Below are 21,071 nucleotides of genomic sequence, written 5' to 3' on the forward strand. Positions count from 1 at the left end.
CTGTGCTCTATAGATTAAAGATGGCGGATGTCAACTGTCAAAAAAGCACATGGCTTTGTTTCCAAACAAGAGCACGTGGAATTTGCCGCCACCACATTTCAAAGGTATCTAGCTAAAGAGGGCAGCACTGTGCTCTGTTGATTAAAGATGGCGGATGACGGCTGTCAAAAAAGCGCGTGAGTTTGTTTCCAAGCAAGAGCATGTAGAATTTGCCGCCACCACATAGAGGGCAGCACGGTGCTCTCTTGATTAAAGATGGCTGCTGTCATGTGGAATTGCCTGCCACCACATTTCAAAGGTATCTAGCTAAAGAGGGCAGCACGTTGCTCAAAGATGGCTGCTGTCAAAAAGCATTTTTCAAATTATCCTCCACCACATTTCAAAGGTAAGTGGCCTAAGAGGGCAGCACTGTGCTCTATAGATTAAAGATGGCGGATGACAGCTGTCAAAAAAAGCACGTGGATTTGTTTATCTCGCTCTAGTGAGGTTAAGTTGGTAGCACTAAGGTTTAGGCCCGCCAAGATGGCAGCACTGCGGATGACAGGTGACGAATTTGCAGCTACTGCGATAAAGAGGGCAGCACGGTGCTCTGTAGTTTAAAGATGGCGGATGACAGCTGTCAAAAAAGCACGTGGATTTATTTACCTATTCAAATCTCGCGCTAGTTAGGTTAAGTTGGTACTACTGAGGTTTAGGCCCGTCAAGATGGTAGTACTGAGGTTAGCGATGCGTTGTTGTCTGTCAAAAAGCACGTGGCTGTCAAAAAACACGTGGCTTTGTTTACCGATTCATATCTCGCGCTAGTTAGGTTAAGTTGATACTACTGAGGTTTAGGTCCGTCAAGATGGCAGTACTGAGGTTAGCGATGCGTTGTTGTCGATGATAGCTGTCAAGAAGCACGTGGCTTTGTTTACAAATTCAAATTTCCCGCAGGTGGTGGAGGAGACCTCTGGGAGGCCTCTGGCTGTGGTGGTGGTGGAGGAGGCATCTGGGAGGCCTCTGGCTGTGGTGGCGGTGGAGGAGGCATCTGCGAGGCCTCTGGCTGTGGTGGCGCTGGAGGTGGCCTCTGGGAGCCCGCGGTGGCGGTGGCGCCAGAACCCGCTTATTATACTACTCTAGCAGATATATTGCTTGAGCTATACAGAATAGACATTAGATTGGTCAAGTGATATATGTGAATTAGTGTTGCAGTAATGAATGGTTATCTACTGTATCGTAAACATAAAATGCAGCGAGGAGAAAAATGCATGTATCCCCTTGGACAAATTCAGTTAGAAATGTCTCCTGCACTGACCAAGACAGAGAAGGTTCTGAATCGGAAGCGTGGGTGACCAAATGGCGGTCCAATTTCGGAACCCAGTCGAAAAAATGTTGCTCCAAGCCCAGTCGATGATGTTAGATATGATGCATATGGACACTGGCCTCCGTATGAAACGAAGAAAGGCCGATGTATGTTTTGTCCTAGTGGAATTATCCAGATGACCTGATCTAAATGTACAGTTAATTTTTGCTTGACAGGAGCCAGGAACAGGTTCATAATTGAATAAACTATATATTTTGATGCACGATGTACTGCTTTATTCGCATTTCTGGAATTATATAATGAGACAATGTTAGATATAGCTTATTTTGTTCGCTAGATGTAATTTGGCGTACAGAAGAACACCATGTAAATTGCTCTGCGAAATATGTATGTCGCATTTCAAAGTTACCACATGCTCCCACTGTTAACAGAGCAACATGCTGGATTTTCTAAATTTATGTGGGAAATTTTGATCGTTGTTAACAAACATGATCTCTGTGTTCTAAAACAACTGCTCTAAAGGAGAAAAAATTCTTCCGAAGATAATAATTTTGGACTGAAAGGGTTCTAATCAGAGAACGCGTCGGGTCGTGCGCGGTGAAGCTGACGTGCGTAACGTGGATTAAACATGTGCATATTCTGTGCCTAGATACCTGGAGAGTCGTCACCAACCGAGGACAATGGAGAGTCAACCTAGCAGTCAACAAGTGCAATCAGCGACCGTCTCAGTGCTGATGGATTGGCACTAAACCTCAAGATGGACCACCTAAGCTGATGAAGGTGTCTCGAGAAATTTGAGGCCGAGTACCCCATATTTTCTTATGCATGATTTTTGGAAACGGGAATTATTTTACGTAAAACTACAGCTATTGATATTAGGGATTCAATTATATTTAAACATAAATGTGCCGAAGTAGAAGACAGAATCTTTCCTTTGGAGTAAAACTGAGTGGCTTTAATTGTAAATATGGGGAAAATGATATATGGGAAAAGGAATTTTATTTTCCATACTGTGTGGGGAGTTTACGGTATATTATTGTTTTATAAGATCAGTAGATTTGATAGATTCTAGGTTTAATAATGTAGGATAAGCTGGTATTGGACCGGCATAGTTAGTTATACATGCGTAGTGATATTATCGGAGGATAAGTTATTTTGAGAAGAGAAGCAACTACAAGAGATGCCCAGAGGACTGAAGCCAAGCCCTCTAAAAATATACTTAGCTAAGGACTGTTTCATTTTATTTGTGGCATTTTAATTGGTGCGTGTGTTGCTTTATTAACACGTGTGTTGTTTTAATTACCGTGTGTGTTGCCTTTTAGACACGTGTGTTGTTTTAATTAACGTGTGTGTTGCTTAATTAATGCGTGTGTGAAAGATAAATCACGTAGGCAGGTCGGAGGGAGTGTAGACCCATTTGAAAGCATCATTAATAACATTCATAATATTAACAATGACGATAATAATAGTAAAAAGAAGAATATGCATACTAGAAACCGGTGTCTTGATGGTCAGAGGATCTTGTCACATCAGCTGTTTATGAAATTATGTGCGGAGATGAGGTTTACAAAGTCAGGATAATTTGAAGACAGGTCTCACATGTAGAGATTTATGAATGAAGAATTGGCCTGATGGTTATAGCGATATGCTGCGGTAATGTGATGTCTATTTAAAGGGACGATGTTTGTTCTTTCTTTAATGAGTGGTTTGAGGTTCATAGTCCCGCCCGCTGGCCTAGAGCCGAGTCTTGTGTGCTGTATTCTTTTTGTTTGTGAGTACTTCGATCCAACGGGAGTCTTTTGCCTGACTGAAGTTTTGTTGATCACGTTGATTGATTTATTGGTACAGCTGTTTTAAGTCTATTCCGGTAATAAGCGACCCGGTGACCTATATTTAATATTTATTTTATTATTGTTTCTTGCATTTAAATGAAGACTAGAGTTTTCAGATTCCCCGGCGACATTGTGGTTACTAGGTCGGTCCTGCAGCCATTCCACAGTGTTGATGTGTGTATATAATAATGTTCGTTGTGTTCCATGCATTCATTGTATCTGTGTTTCGCGTCGACAATGGTTCTGACACATTGGTGCTGCGAAATTGTGTGTTTAAGTGAAGTTTCGATCCAAACCCAAGACGTTAGATCCTCGTACAGATTGATTAACATTATCTTGATTTATTCCTTCGGGAAACAAATTTGTAGTAGAAGTCACTCAGACTTGCTTACAATGTGTGTTTAACTTATTTTTCCCAGTGATATGGGAATAGCTTCAGTGATTTATGGTAGATGTTTCCGTACACGGTAAGTCATACATATTTGCATTGCGATGGGTTAGTATTCGGTCTCTTTCCTCAAAATCAATTTATTATTATTATTATTATTATTATTATTATTATTATTATTATTATTATTATTATTACAATCTACCACGACAGAGAGTCAATCCTTGTATATCATTTGTATACATGTTTCATTCCCCATAATCATCAGTATTTAATAAACTCATTCGATTTAATTTAAAATTAATAAGTATGTGTTCTCATTCTAGTTTAGTTATGCCACCCGTCTTTCCCTAACCTGTATGCCACTGTGTCATATTATGTTTTACGCCCACTTGATTATAATCCGTTAGCGGCCCTGTAGATTTATCGCCGGAGCCCATAGGGTAGAGGGCGGGGGCAATATATGAAAAAATAATTTGTTTGTTAGGTGACTCCTTGGCAGGTAGTAACTTCACAACAGACCGACTCATCCTGTAACACAAACAGAGTTAAGTACAGGATAAAAATCTTAAACTGACTCCAGAAATACTGTAATAAAATTCTAGCATGCGTTATTTGTGCAACAATTATCCATAACACGAAAATTGAATATATTAAGAATAATAATACCATTGATAGTAATATCCACCGAATAAGCATGCTAGTTTCATTGTGGAAAAGAAAAATTAATATTCAGAACTTCCCACACGGACAAGGAAGAAAGCAGATAATTATCCCTTGGGTTCAAATTGGGGGACATGCCTGAGAAACAAATTAAACTCCTTTACACCGATGTATGCCACTTTTATCACAGCCATTACATAAGATACACATTACTTAAAGAAACCAACGTTATAATATTTTGCTTCCGAGTGTAGAAGCTCCTACATTCAGCTGGAAATATATCACATGCAATATGCTTCAATGTAGTAACAAACTAATGTACTGAATTGTAGATTTGTGACAATTAGACCTACTTTCTATAGAGTTCTTGCAGTTACCATGCTAAGTCTTAAACGTATTATCACATTATAACTTCAATATTAATAGATCATAGCAGAGGTTACTTTAGTCATGTACTTCAACAGCTGAGTTGTCCTGAGTTCGGGATACAAGTTGCTACAGCATAGGTTGTAGAGCTCCCTGTGAAAAGCCACTGCAGTGAGCTCAGAGTTTGATCAACGGCATTCTGTGAGGAAGAATTCCTGGACCACACTATCTCTACATCGTTCGGTTTTTACATCAACTTTGCTGCATGGGAGTAAATGCTGGGTGGAACTGGGAGTATATTATTTATGAGTTACAAGTAACAAACCTGAAAGTAGTGAGAATGCCTGCTGGTACAAACAAATGGAAACAATGGCAGGAGGGTACTTGGTATAAGGGAGTTCAAAGCCAAGAGAGGAATGAACTCGTACAATGAATCCGCTAATTTAATCTGGTTTTGGTAATGGGGTCATGTGAGGCAAGTGGCGGAGAATAATGTACACTGCCATAGAGCGTAAGAGAACTAGAGGGAGGACCAATACGATGATGGTTAGTCTCAGTTCTTAACGAGTTAAGGATGAGTGGTATGAAACTAAATAAAACACAGAGGGTTGCAGACTGAACGCAGAAGGCGTGATATTTGGAAATTAAAAACTACTTCTAAAGACACACTTCCCGAGTCTTTGGCAGTAATATGTGTTTGTATCAACCCTGTCCTTATTCCAAATATTCCTCCTTCCAAGATGCGCAGGGATGAAATGACGCCAGATGCCACTAGTTGCAGGAAAAGATGGCCGATACAAAACTTGGTCACGTGTCACAGCTTATAGCTTCTCTCAGAATACCTGATGAATACAGACATGTGGAAAAAACAACTTTAGGAGATAAGAACTATCTCGAAATTTATGAAGTATCTAGAGAAACATAGTGATTACAGGTGGTTAACGATCTTTTGCAATATTTTGGTTACGTAACTGTGTGTGGCCATGTGAACTATTTTCCTTTACTTATGCGATTTTCATCTCCGCGGGATGGTTGTTTCAATTCATGTACCTCGCCCGAGTTCCCCATTTCCTTTTTCCCCATTATGGGGCTCTTTCTTTTTAATGCTCGCCACTTCTTGTTATTGTTATTCGAACTTTGTATCTGAGATTCGATGTAAGATTCTTTTCCAAGTAATATGTGGCTGGTACACTGCACCTTGGCCAGTGATTCGTTTTATTAATGTTATTCCGTGTTGCTCTCTTAACTTGGTCCTCTGAATTGTGTATTTAATTCTTGGCATAGGTACATGTTATACGTTGAGTTGTTTGAAATATTTGTCCACTATCTTTTGTCAATAATGTGCTTTCCTAAGAAAACCTCTGGTTGCCGAAATGCTTCCACGAACCTAGTTATTTCCAGTTATTATTGCTTTTTGTCGGTTGGTCATTAGTTTTTGTATTAATGTTCGTGAGTATTATTATCATTATAGCCAACTTGCTTGAGCTAAAGTCAACATGCCACATTTGATACCTAACCTAACGCATAACAGCCGGAACACATATGTATGTGCCCTGGTACAGCAAGTGTTCGCTTCACAACGGTCGTTTGGAGATTGTTCCTTTCCCCGGATCTCACACCTCTTGCTGTCTGAAAGCATGTGTTCTCCGCTCAGTCTAATAGTATACATGAAGAATGGGTGACATAGGAATGGGATACAATTGGGAAGGGAAGATATGGGACTGTGTAAAAAGGTGGTCCAATTAAACGAAGGAAAAACGAAAGGACAAAATGTACTGAATAATCTCAAGAGAATGAGTAAAAATATGGCAGCAAGGACTAAAATGTTAACGAAAAAGGAGATGAGAGGGATAAGGCTGTAAGACAAGAACATCCGGAGATTTGATGCATTTAATGCTATAAAGGTACGTAAGTGGCTCATTTACTAGAAGAGTAAGGAGAAAAAGAAAGATCATAGTGGATGAGAGGGAGATAGGTAAAATCGAAAACGAAGCTAAACTTAACACTCTCGTTAAGGTATTAAACAGAGAATGATGCCACCAGCAAAACTATTTACTATTATGATAAGAATATGAGAAAATAAATTAAAAGAAGTTTAAAACAGAGAAGATATATGCAGCTAGTAGTAAGGTTAAGCATGCGGAGGTATCCTAGACGCAATGACGTAGGTAAAGACTGGGAATTACCTCAAATACTAAGTTTATATAATGACAAGCAGATGTATCCGTGCTTCCCTACGATATTCTACATTGTGAATGGATTTCTCCGTAAATTACTGCGAAGGCAGTTAGGAAGATTATATTAAATTTCATGTCTCTTAGCGATATCTGAGAAACAAAACTGAGAGGACACCATACGTTGCTTCCGGTGTAAGGTAGGCATTGGGGAAGTTTTGTTGATAATGGCAGGCCACATGTCTTACTGCCAATCACAATCCAGTTCGGTAGTTTCTATTATAATGAGAGTCTCACTTGGCAACTGCCATTCGCAGTAGAAATGGAGAGTTTTCGTTATAAAAACAAGCCCCTTTTCGTAATGCCAGTCACAGTCGAGTTGGAGAAATTTCATTATAATCGAGAAGTGCAGCGCTGAAGTATCAAAACTGGAGATACGACAATAAATCAAAGGACCAATGTTGTAGATCTCTCCGAATTGAACGGCGATTGTGCTATCTGTTTTGTAATACGCCTTACCGTATAGCCACCATCTACCCAGAATTGAAGGTCTGCACCGTTCAGGAAAGAAATAACAAATAAAATCTGGGGTAAAATAAACCATACTGAAATTACAGGCAAGCTATGAACATCAAGATCATTGTGACATGAAAGGTGACCACGGAGTCACATATCTATGCAATCCTTTGGAGACTGTTCAGTTCCCCGGATGTCAAACCTGTAGATGGGCACATATGGGGCATACTGAAGGAATTTGTTTTCCAGTCAAGACGACTCAATCTAGAAATGTACATGAATTACAAGAGAAAACTGTCTGCTGCAACCAGTATTCACAGATGTGTCTGACAATCTACAGGAATCTTATGATCAATGCATGACGCATTAGGCCACTCATTTTGAGAGACTTGCACAGCAAAGTACATACCAGTTCGTGCCAGTGCTGCAAAATTAACACATTGCGCACTGCCTACGCAAACATATGAGAGAACGGAATAAGCGAAGGAGACATTTGCGGGCGTTTTTACAATTCTCTACAAGTCTTTAGTGGAAAGCTCCCATAGCCAGGATCTCAACCCCATTTTGCTAATTATCATGCTTCTCAGTGTTGCTGTCAATCTTCATACAGCAACAGCGATTGCACTCAGACCGGCTACTTCATGCCAGGGAAAGGCTGATCATTGTAAGCTTCAGTTTGTACCTGTGAGATCATGTGATTCCTATGGGAGAAGTTGAGGCACTTAGAGACAATTGTTTATGAATATCTGTGACCAACAGTGCTCCCTCTGTTTTCTCGTGTGAGCTGTATTGTATATGGCAACTATTTCCAGGTATTGGGGAGACTCACTCCACTTCATAACAAGCCTAGGCTCTTCTCAAAATCTCTAAAATGATCATTAAGAAGGATGCACACTGATACCAGTCATGCTTAAAGGGGAGTGTTTACATATAAACCTCAACATAAAAATACTAACTATGATTACAATTAAATAATACATAACAATAGTTCGATATGGACAAGGAGAATATTTCAGTGATGTATGTAACATAAATATTACATACCTTCGTGATTTGTGTTGGTTGTGGCAGTGAATTTACAGACGAGGAGGTGACAAGAGTTAGCTTATACAATTAATGAATTATTTTACTTTGTTATACGAGTTTATTGAGTTGAGTTCTGAAAACTGACCATGTACGTCAAAAAATATTTCTTTCAATTTTGTTATACCCATTTCCTTATTTCAATTGCATTTGTGATACTTCAGAAAACGTGATAGTTAATTGTTGCAGTAAATTAAGTGAACATTATAATCAATTCATTACGTGAATTAGAACAAAACATAAGTCATACATCCCGCAGTCTTGTACCTTAATTACTGTATCTTAATCTCCCCTATTGAGGAAACTGACAACAGACCCACATTAATCCCTTGATGCCGACATCCATACATCATATAGGACTCCTTTTCTTCACACGCTGCCGACCTCCATACGTGGTATAGACACCTGCAGGCCTAACTTCATTTTGTTGAAGCTCCTAAAGTAATAAATGTTGTAGAGATGGAAAAGGTACATCTTTGACTTAAAGATCTTTTCCTTCCTTCCTTCCTTCCTTCCTTCCTTCCTTCCTTCCTTCTTTCCTTCCTTCTATGTATGAATCATCTCAAATCAGTGTTTCTGTCTTTCTCTCCGAAGTGTTTGAAATAGTCTGACCCCTATCCTCTTGGGAGCACGAAGGCTTAAATTTCTGCTGGATTCTAGCAGATGTACGTTTCATTATGGGATGTTTCCTCATGCAGATTGATAGTAGAAATCGCCATCTCTTCACTGATATTAATGTTGACATCATCTGGTGAATTCGTATAATTTTTTAAACGCCTTGAAATCTCCTACTTGAGAAAAATATAGATTAACCAACCAATCAATACCGAAGTCAACACGGCCAATATGAGCTGATTACTTGTTATCATAATGAATTGATTCGCTGTCAATTTGAAATGACATTGCGTGGCGCAGAAGGATGGCACGGTGCAGTTTGAATGAAAAGGAAGTAATTAAGTTTTAATAAATCAGACGATGACAGCACTACACCAAACTAAACTGAACGAAGCAGGAATGGGCGTATTAACATAAGAAACGGGAGGGCATGGTGCTCGCGGCCAAGTAATGGACGACGAAACACGCCAAAATTTACGCTCCCTTTCTCATGAACTAATCGACCCATTAACCGCGGATTTGTGCCAAATCAATCTTGGAACTATTGTTCTCGGTTCTCCCACTCATGTTTCCGAGACGATTACCGTAGTTTTCACTGCATTGTGAAACAACCCAGGCAAATACAAGAACGTCACTTTCATTCTGTACAAATGCGGAAGATCCCTTCTCGATTACTAAACTATCAAGGTAAATACAGAGTTAATGTAATCTACATTATTTTGAGTCTCTACAGTAAACATTAGAAAATAATCTGGACTAAACTGTATGATCTGCATTGTCAGTGCTCAATTATGCAAATTATAAGCCTTGGTTTTTCCTCCTATTCTCCTGATGCATTACAAATTCATGTCATGTTCACTTAAAAGAACAGGCATGTTTCGGTCCTTCCTTATGGACATTTGAGGTACAGCTTGTGTTGTACTGAGTTTGAAACAATCTAGATACACGGTGCGGTAGTATAAAAATTCACAATTATGATACACTAGCCACTACATATTAACATTCACAAATAGTGGAACGGAACTAAAAGTTTTTGATAAAATAAAAATTGCATTTGGATAACAATAATTCTAAATTGAGTCTGATAGCCATGAACAGATTAAACAAACCTTAGCCATACACTAATACTTTGTCTACAGGCGGAATCATTATTGACAGTGCTCTATTAACTTGGATGAATCCTCCTCCACTACACTGACGCTTTTAACCTTCAGAATGAGCATCAAGAATAATTGTCTACACGCACTCAAAAAATTGTTTATCAATAAAATCAAGTATACAGGCAAGACAAAACCATTTTATCAACCTACCGTTCTGAATAAACTGAATCTATTTTCAGAATACACAATAATTTAATATAAATTTTGGCATGATGATCATATGATTTTAATATTTTTAATGGGAACGGATACTCAGTATGTTAACAACCACTTTTACTAAATTGTGGGCTTGTGAAAATTAGGCCTGCATTCTACAGAGTCCTGCAGTTATCCTGCTAAGTCTTAAACCTGTTACCATGGTATAAAATTTATATTGATAATAATGATTCGTGGTGTAGGTTACTGAAGTCAGTTTGTGAATCAGGGACAACAGCTGAATGACCTGGTAAATGAAGCTGAGACTCTGATACCAGTTGCTACAGAATAGGAGTGGAAATTTCGAGAAAACTGTGAGCCACGGCCCTGCTTGTGAAAAGTTACTGCAAGTAGCTCGCAGTTGTGCTACATGGGTCTGTTTTCAGAGGAATATTGCTGCATGGGAGTGAAATTGGTGGAAGTGGGATATCTTATTCATGAGTTTTAAGTAACAGACATGAAAAGAGTGAGAATGATTGCTGGTACAAACAGGTGGGAACAATGGCAGGCGATTATTCAGAAAGACGGGAGATCAAGGCCAAGTTATGAATGAAGTCATTCGATAAATGTGTAAACCTGCATTTTCTTGGATCCTGTGTTATTGAGGAGAGTAATGGACTCAGCCATAGAGGGTAAGAGAAGTAGCAGACCAAGACGACGATTGTTAGACTCAGTTTCTACTGAGACAAACATTAAAGGTATGAAATTTAATGAGGACACGAAGCCTTACAGACTTACCTTACCCCTCTTTCAATTTTCACGGAGAAGAAATGGTGTGACAGGCTGCAGGAAGTGGTGGCTGGTACACAGCTAGGTCACGTGTCACAGAGCTAATAACTGTTGCATTCAGAAGTACGTAGAGCTGTGTATAAAGATGAACGTGTGGATCAGTCTCAACTGCTTCAGCAAAAAAGAAATAACAAGTACAGTCTGGGGTAAAACAAACAAACAAACAATGCTGAAATTACACACAAGCTATGAACATCAAGATTTGTCGTTGTAACATGAAAGGTGTCCACGGGGTCACAGCACGTGTTACCTCACAATGGTACTCCGGATCTCACGCCTGTAGACACCTACATATGGGACGAGCTGAGATAATTTGTTTCCAGTCAGACGACTCTGTCTAGGAATGCACTTGAATTACGAGAGAAGACTGTCTGCAGTAATCTGTGTTCATACACATGTTCCACAATCTACAGGAATCTTAGGAACAAGGCGTGTTGCATTGCGCTGCACATTTTGACGGAGTTGCACAGCGAAGTGTGTATCAGTCCGTGCCAGTGCTTCAAAATGAAGTAACAACTGTTCAGTGCCTATCCAAACATATGAGGAGGTGGAATAAGGGAAGGAGACTTTTTCGGATACATCAGCGAGTTGTCCAACGAACAGTTAAGGGTGTTTTTACACTTCCCTGTATGCCTTTATTGGAAAGCTCCCATAGCCAGGGTCTCATCTCTACTTTGCTAATTAACATGTCTCCCAGCATTGCTGTCCGTTTTGATACAGCAACAGCAACTGCGCTCAGACCAGCTACACCATGCCATGGAAACTACGAGCTTTTTTTGCTTCAATTTGTACCAATGAAATCATGTGATCGCTATCAGACGAGCTGAGACACAGAGAGACAAAAGCCCGTGGATAGCTCTGATCCACCATGGTCCTTCTGTTTATCAGTGTAAGCTGTCATGTATAGGGGAACTATTTCCAGCGGAGATCGGTTTCATTAAATAACGAGCTTCACCTCTTTTCAAAATCTCAATGAAGCATATACACTGGCACGAGTTTGCCGACGGGAGAGTTTTTACTTATAAAAGTGTTAAGTATTGTTACATGTAAATAACACATAATATGAAAAGGAGGACATTTGTGTGATACATGTTACATATATATTACATAGCTTCATGATTTGTCTTGTTTGTGGCACTGAATCCGTAGACGAGGATATAGAAATGTAAGTTAAGACAATAAACTTCATGATTGATTGTATTTTACCATACGAGATTATTGAGTAGACTTGTAAAAACTCACAATGCTTGTCATATTAAGTTAAGTTAATTTGTTTATACCCACTTCTTTATCCCAAACACATTTTTGATACTGCGGGAAAGGTTAATTCATTAATTAAACTAAGTTAACGTAAACAATATAATCAATTCATTATGAAAATTACAACAAACGTTAATCACACCTAAAGTACCCACTTCCTGCCGTCTTCTTGTCTAAAACAGGATAATTCACAGTTACCTTTCAGGATTCCAAGAGGAAATACAATGAGTAAGGAGCCAAGCTCAGACAGCCTATGAACAAATGAGCAGCGCTACTCATTATAACAAGAGTAAATTATAAGCTGTGGTTCAGATTCTTCCTGTGTTGCAAACTTATTAAAGGACAACACTCATTCTGCGCCGACTACACATCATTCATACAAGAACTGAGATGATATGCCATCTGGAGAAACACAATTCAATACAGTCAATATTTACTGGTAGGAAGTATGGCATATTGATTGAAGAACCCTTAAGAAGATCCCGATCATCTTCCTTCCGACGAAAGGCCCAGGATAATTTACAGGCAACAAGATGAATGGGTCTATTTTATACAGCCCAATGAATATCTTAAGATTCATCACGAACAGGTCCAATATGGCGTGGATCGGACAGTGGCAACACAAGGCTGCCAACTTAGGAATCCTTACAAGACCATTTGGCTGGATGGGTTAGGCCCAGCTGGTGAGAAAAGCTTAGGAATGACTGCTCACAAGGCGGCTTGGGGAGCGGGCGGGGAACCACAAGTTTCAAGCCGCGAAGCTGCCCCCAGGATTCTAGTACCCTACGTTACATCACCACTAGTCTGGCTAATGACAAGACCACTGCTCTGGATAGGTAGGGTCCGGGCAGTCATCAAACCATTGGGATGGAGTCCTCCATAATTTCTGAAAATTGTCACCTGTACTTTTCAACACATGTGCCGACAATTCTGCGATGTCGTTCTACATTTGTTGTTGTTTTTGTTTGAGTCATCAGCCCATAGACTGGTTTGATGCAGATCTCCATGCCATCCTATTCTGTACCAAACTTTTAACTGTACATAACTGCTTCACCCTACTTCTGCTCTAATCTCCCTCCCATATTCACACCTTGGCCTACCCCTACTGTTCTTACCGGCTACGCACGCTTAACAAGTGCTGGGTGTCTATCAGTTTCTCTCTCCCTCTCATCAAATTTACCAAATTGATCTCCTCTCACCAATTCGATTTAGGGTGACGATGCTAGTCTCTTACGTATCTGAAGGGAGTGAGAGCTACAGATTTATGTCGGTTTCAAACAACACGTACACGGTTTTTCATTTAATAATTCTTACCCTGCACCACAGAGATTCATAGCTCGGCAATTTTGGTTAAGAACCCAGTGACTGTATCGACCTTTAAAAGCCATCCCGCTGACCTACAAAGTATGCATCGTCAAATTCCCTTCCAAAGTGAAGAATAAAGCTACACTGCGAACCAAGATTGAGGCTGTCTATTACCCTACATTGCATTTGGAGTAACAAAATGTGAAGCAAGTCCTCAACGAGTTACCAAACAGGAATCATTCAGGAAACTGCATTTCTCTTTGTGGAATGACAAAGCTGAAATTCTTTCTTAACCTGTCAAAGCCCAATGTCACCTATAGGTGGCACCTAATATTAATCAAATTTCCTGCTAGAACTTCTCTGCCTGTTGGAAGTATTCAAGGAAAGGTCTTGGAATTTGAAATGGACCATTTTTAATTCGCAGCCTGTACTGGTCAGTCAGCTCACGCTCAAGTACAAGAGGAAACTGACAGGATTGAAATGGAGAAGCAACTGCGCGTTATTATGTCATGGAAAGCGTGTGATAAAAGGTAATTATATTTTGACGTTTATGCTCGTATATCGCTTAAATGATCAGAAATGAATGTGATACATTCTTAAGCATAATATTATGATTTAAACATTTGTTATTGACATTTATTTGTTACCTGTATGTGTCATTGGTCACATCAAGTAGGCCTTTTTGTCCAGTTTCAGTTATGAATAGTATCTGATATTCATTTCATGTTTTCTCTCCCTTTTCAGTCTGAAACTGGATGAGGTACTAGGTACCTATAGATGATATTACTATGACAGGTATTTTACAGAAGAGAGAAGTGGCGATGAGGCAACTAATTCTATCGATCTCAATCCCCTTCCCGGTAGAATGTTGAGGTTGACAGTGGAAATAAATATATCAGCAGATGATGGTACGCCGGTACCTTCTAATGAAATGAAGCAGGCGCCTGGTTTTTCTTGGGCAAATAAACGAGCACCTTCTAAGGGAAAGTACAATAAGTTGTGGACAGCTACGGAGGAGAATTGGGTGAGGGACGGGCATGAGGAACCTTCAGAATATGACGGACCGCAACTGTCTCCAGTTCAGTGTTTTGAGTTACTGTTCATTGCAGAAGAAGAATCTCATTGTGAAAATGTCAAAATTATACGTTGTGCACTGGAACCATATGTTGGACATGAATTCAGATGACTGAAAAGTTTTTATCACTGTACTATTTTTGACTGGCAAAACGCATCTGAAAGACATAAGAATGTTTTTTGAAAAAAATCAGATGTTTACAATAACTTAGTTTCTAAAGCATGAGAAGAAATACACTTCCAAAAATTAATCAGTATTTGTACCCTTCAGAAAATATGAATCTTCCCCTCAATAACGAACTTAGCAAGGTACAAAAATACTTGACATTTCTTAATCAAAACTTTGGCAGTAATTTGAGGGAATCGGTTCAGGTGATCTTGCAGTGGATGAAGCAATGGTTTCCTATTACAGCCGTCACAGCGCCAAGCAAGCGGAAACCTCTAACTGTGATCAGTTGCTACGCGATTTGGTTACCTCGTATCCTTTGAGCCTTACCAAGGATCTAAACCGGCCCAGCATCCGCGACAGTCCAATATGCGTTAGGAGCAGCAGTTGTCTTCGCAATTGAAAGTAGGCTACTAGCAGGCTGCAAACTGTAACTATACTGACCAATGTAACCTACAGGTGGCACCCCTGTATTTCATGTTTTTTTTTTTTTTTTTTTTGTGGAATGCTTTTCCTCTAGATTTTTAGTTTTGCTTTGTTTTTCGTAATGTAGCTAACCTAATCTAAAATGAAATACATAGATCCATTTCGTACACTGTATTTGCGCTTTGACGGGTTGACCTGGGGTGTGTGTGTGTGGTAACTATCGCAGACTCAACGAGTGTACTATACCTCAAACTGATGACTTCAGTTATTTTCTTCAAGGAAAAACAGTGTTTTTTTTTAATTAGACATGTGACAAGCCTTCTCCCTGACATGCTTAGCAGATGAAGATAAAGAAATCTCAGCCGTAACCACCCCTTTTGGACTATTTCCACTCAACTACATGCCGTATGGGCTTAAAAGAAATCACATTTATTGTAATGTTTTGAGAAGATTGAGAACGAATATGGTAGGGGTGATGTAACAATAAAGGAGTATATTGGTTAAGATATTACTTTAACAATTCAGAATTTTTTCTGGAATTCTTCTTTGAGACTATAACACGATTGCGATGCAGAGTGCCAGAGCAGCTACCTACCCAACGCATTACAACATTTTGAATCAGTTGTTTCAGAAATAAGATAAAATAATGAAAGGTATCAGGTAGATGGAAATGAATGTTCTACTCCAACAACAAAAAGCTCTAAATACAGTTCTGCTTTAAATCTGATTGTTGATGCCAACGAAGTGTGGGGTATAGCGATCAACCAAATGAAAGACCGATTACCACAGTCTCATATATTAAGCAGTTTCGAAATTTTGTTCCGAAAAGTTAGCTACGTTCAGAGAAATTTTACCAACGAATGTAGTCAATAATTTTTCATTAAGTTGCTGTTCATTTATCTACCAAGATAAACTGAGAAATGATTTTCCTCTTCATATTTACGCAAGACTACCAACATGTAATAGGGATTACATCCCATCACGTAGGCTTGACGCCGGGAAGAGCATCAGGTCGTATAACAGAGTCAAATTCACATGTGCGACACATGTCGTACCCACTGGCGAGGTAGAACACAACAGATCCATGCCATGGTTACTGTACCGGAGGTACACCCACCCCGTGCGCATTGTAGAAGGCCATGTAGATCATGAAATCTGAAACTCATTTTGGAAATATTATGGAACATTTCTCGACAGATGTCACTATTATCATGTTGCGCTTCTGGGGTGGAGATAAACTACTATATTTCGAATAAATTTTGTGTGTTAAGTTTTCCTAAACTGGAGTATTTATTGTTTGTGTTTGATGTTCAAAAGTTATCAACAGTTCTCTCTCTTCCCACCAACTGAAGACGTTGGCCAGTGAAAATTTTTGTACATTTATTTATCGACCAATCAAAAATTTCTCATATTTAATAAATTAACCAATACGAATGGGGGGTGTCAGAGCCTTGGTCCATAGTTTGCTGGAACTTTCCTCTCCGCTATAAAAGCCGAGGCCTGGTGACCGCTCCAGTATAGAGTGTGTACGTAACGGAGGCAGGGGGAAGGCTCCCTCGTCCATCTTCTGGATGTTCACCAGCTCAAGGTAATGGCAGTCTTGAGAGCTAGCTCGAGGGGAACGTTTCAAATATTTAGTACTGTAACTTTTATTTTCTCAAATGTTAATTTAAAACTTTAAATGTAAATTTCAAACAAGTCAAAAGAACTTAACCGAAATCAGGGAACAGAGGGTGATTAAAACTCTCTTGTATTCCCTCTCAACTTGATATTGAGATGACAATGATTTTACAACCGTTAACATCCACCTGGCAGTTTTGTAACTTAAATTTTTTCTCCATGTAGTCACCTCCGTAGCCGCTGTAACGTCGGGCCGTAATCCCAAATAGTGTTTCAAGGAGTGCAAGTGTTCGCCCTCTTTAGGCCAGTAACTTTACAAAGGTCAGGTACGATGGGTACTTGTTACAGTTAACATCATTCATTTCATTTTTAGGCAATTAGACTGTTGAGCTGTTAGGACAGTGACTACTGTTTAATTTTGTTAAATGTAGGTTGTGCCTGAAGCTGTGATCAAGTACGCAGGTGAGAGGGCTAAAGCACGTACGTCGGGTTTTCTTACGACCATTACGTTAGTATTTTACGTGTTTAAACGCACAAGTGTGCTTGACCACAGAGTTCGCTAAAATTCGTGGATCATCAACACTTATTGCAAACAGAAACGAATCATCTGCATAAGCTAGCTTATTTATAACGATTCCTTTAACCATGCTGATATCCTGTTTTCCTTGGAGTGCTCAAGAAAAACACCCTTTCACAGCAGTTATTGAAGGGGAGTGGAGTTATAACAGAGCCTTGACTCATCCCTTGCTTTATTTCAATAGCACAGGTTTTGGTGTTATCAACCTTAACAGATGCGGACTGATTTTAATACAGGTTGTCAACACTTCGTATGTCTTTTCTATCCAGACCAATATCATATAGTATAGTCAATTTACCATGTAAAAAAAGAAGTCTCTGGAAAACTGGGAATAAAGAAACACCAAGATGAATTAGTCTCTTCTGCAGGGAAACTCCCTGTCTTTCATGAATATATATAACTTGATCATGACCAAGGGTTTCTAGTGTAATGTGGAATCCGAACCAGAGGATGCCTTCATTTCATAACTCCCAAAATCCGTGGCCAGAACTCCAACCGCAGCCAGCTCAGCGACAATGATACTAGGCTATCATGCCCCCTGATCTATACCATCAGATTAAGTCAGCAATACCCTTATGACAGGAACATCGGTCCTGGTCGAAATGGGCCTCTACTTTGTGTCAAAATTGGATGTCTTTATTTAAGGCACCATTTGGATGGTCCACTGAGAGAACACTAGCAAGGGAGATGTGCAGCTACAGGAAGAGTCCAAGCGAATTTAGACTTTTGTGTAAATGTGTTGGAAGGAAGATATTTTAAGATGTCCTTGGTGATGCGGGTAGTCACTTCACCACCGCCCGCTCGAGAGCTTCCTGAACTCTTTGAGATTGTCGGTTTAGTCTTTCACGGCCGGTGTCTTGGCTGTATGACGTGGTCGAATTGCGTTAGTAGTTGCCAATTTCCCACCGGAAACTGAGCGAGGCATTCCCAGGAATCTGCTCCGTATGAAGGTCAGTAGTGTACTGAAGATGTGGCATCCAGTCAACGGGAGAGCAACCCGAAGCGGCAAGAAATTTCTCTGAAAAGAAACATAAAACACTTTGTTGGTGTGGCTCTGAAGATGTAGCAAAATGAAACTGCCATGAAAGTGGGAATCAGGCAACGCTTGTGGCTGTCGAGTGGAATGACGTGTTCCTACAAGGTGTGGCTCAGCTTACCTCGCCTTTCCGTTATGTATAATAGAGGAAGGACTGTTTTCCACTCGGCCATGTGTACATACTTCAATCTGTACTCAACATACAACAGCCACACCCAGAAATCTCCTGGGCTGTATAGTGATTACCTTCCTCATGACGGAACTGCCACGTGTGTACAAATTAGCCAAGTCTACTCCACACCTTCGTGATGTGATGATGATATTGATGATGAAGATGATTGTTGTAGTTCAAAGAGGCCTAGCATCTAGCTCCTCGGCCCCTAATAATACGAAATGTAAAAACAATTTAAAAGTCCAACTATTCAACCTCTGACCAGAATTCATATCTCGATTGTGAACAATGAATGGACGAATACGAAAGCGAGTTAATCAGCGCATCCAACTCACAATATTAAACATTAAAAAGAATTCCAACGATCAATCCTGCGAATACAATTATAAACATGACGATGAACAAAGCAATCAGTGCATCCGGTTCGCAATGCCCCACCTTCCCAGAAGCTAACAATGGCATATACTGACCAAGGAGCTGCTTCCAAAGCACATCCCTGAATCGATGAAGCTTTTTGTCTAATGATGTCGAAAATCTAGGTGAACGGCCCCACATAACGGTACCTATCGCTGGTAAAGAAGAACCATGGTATTTCTCAAAAGTAACGAAAACTTTCGGTGCTCCACATATAAGGGCGCAACCCATAGGCAACGCAAACCCATGGTGTTCCCCGCTCAGTGAGTACTATTCACTGGGACCCGTTCTACCCCGCGGTATTCCTGACATAGTGGATAGTAATCATAGTGACCCTACTATACCGTGGTGTTACCCACATAGTGGGTACTAATCACCGGGATCCGTATTATCCCGCGGTGTTCCTCCCACTGTGGTACTAATGAGAGGTAAAAGCGACACACGTGGTGTTCCCCACATAATGGGCACTAATGAGAAGTAAAACTCAGACCCGTAGTGTTCCTCGGAGGAAAACTCAAGTTATTCCTCACATAGTTGTAAAAATCTCAGGGAACAGTACTATCCGTGGTGTTGTTCACATAGTTGTACGCATGACAGGTAAAGCCCAGACTCGTGGTGTTCCTCGGAACGCAAACCCATTGTGATCATCACATAGTGATACTAATCACAGGAACCCGTACTATACCGTGGTGCTCCTCCGAACAAAGCACATAGTTGTACAAATCTCAATGGACACGAACTATACCGGGATGATCCTCAAATAGTGGGCACTAATCACAGGTATATCCTAGACCAGTGGTGTTCCATGCAACGCGGACCTATGATGTTCCTCACATAGCGCAACTAATCACAGGGACCCGTACTATACCGTGGTGTTCCTCGGAACAAAGCACATAGTTGTACAAATCTCAATGGACACGAACTATACCGGGATGATCCTCAAATAGTGGGCACTAATCACAGGTATATCCTAGACCAGTGGTGTTCCATGCAACGCGGACCTATGATATTCCTCACATAGCGCAACTAATCACAGGGACCGTACTATACCGTGGTGCTCCTCGGAACGAAGCACATGGTGTTCCTCACATAGTTGTACAAATCTCAGGGACCCGTACTATTCCGTGGTGTTCCTCACATAGTTATACAAATCTCAGGGACCCGTACTATCCCGTGGTGTTCCTCACATAGTTGTACAAATCTCAGGGACTCGTACTATACCGTGGTGTTCCTCTCATAGTGGCACTAATCATAGGAACCCGTACTATACCGTGGTGTTCCTCACATAGCGGTACTAATAATAGGGACTTGACCGAGCTCGATAGCTGCAGTCGCTTAAGTGCGGCCAGTATCCAGTAATCGGGAGATAGTGGGTTCGAGCCCCACTGTCGGCAGCCCTGAAGATGGTTTTCCGTGGTTTTCCATCTTCACACCAGAAAAATGCCAGGGCTGTACTTCAATTAAGGCCACGGCCGCTTCCTTCCACTTCCTAGGCCTCTCCTGTCCCATCGTCGCCATGAGACCTATCTGTGTCAGTGCGACGTAAAAGCAAAATAGCAAAAAAAAAAAATAGGGACCTGTATTATACCGTGGTATTCCTCACATAGTGTGTACTAATGACAGGTAAACCCCAGACCCGTGGTGTTCCTAGGAAAGCAAACCCATGGTTTTCCATACAAAGTTGTGCATAACTCTGGAACCCGTACTATCCCGTGGTGTTCCTCACATTGTGGTACTAATCACAGGGACCTATACTATCCCGTGGTGTTCCTCACATAATAGTACTAATCTCAGAGACCCGTACTATCCCGTGGTGTTCATCACATAGTGGGAACTAATTACAGGGATCCGTACTATCCCGTGGTGTTCCTCACATAGTGGGTACAAATCACAAGTAAAAAAGACAGACTGGTGGTGTCCCTCGGAACGCAAACCTA

At 40.4% G+C, this 21,071-nt stretch overlaps 1 protein-coding gene across 1 annotated transcript in view; it reads right to left on the minus strand.

Moving 5' to 3' along the window:
- LOC137502360 (zinc finger protein 90-like) overlaps nt 1-21,071 on the minus strand; it is a 100,194-nt gene that overhangs the window by 20,934 nt on the left and 58,189 nt on the right. Inside the window, exons 5-6 of the mRNA XM_068229371.1 lie at nt 18,419-18,530; nt 3,916-4,054 (exon numbers count right to left, since the gene is read on the minus strand). Of these exons, the coding sequence (XP_068085472.1) occupies nt 3,916-4,054; nt 18,419-18,530 (251 nt within the window). The remainder of the gene's footprint in view (nt 1-3,915; nt 4,055-18,418; nt 18,531-21,071) is intronic.

This window comes from Anabrus simplex, chromosome 10, assembly GCF_040414725.1.
Source record: "Anabrus simplex isolate iqAnaSimp1 chromosome 10, ASM4041472v1, whole genome shotgun sequence".
Classification (NCBI taxonomy): domain Eukaryota; kingdom Metazoa; phylum Arthropoda; class Insecta; order Orthoptera; family Tettigoniidae; genus Anabrus; species Anabrus simplex.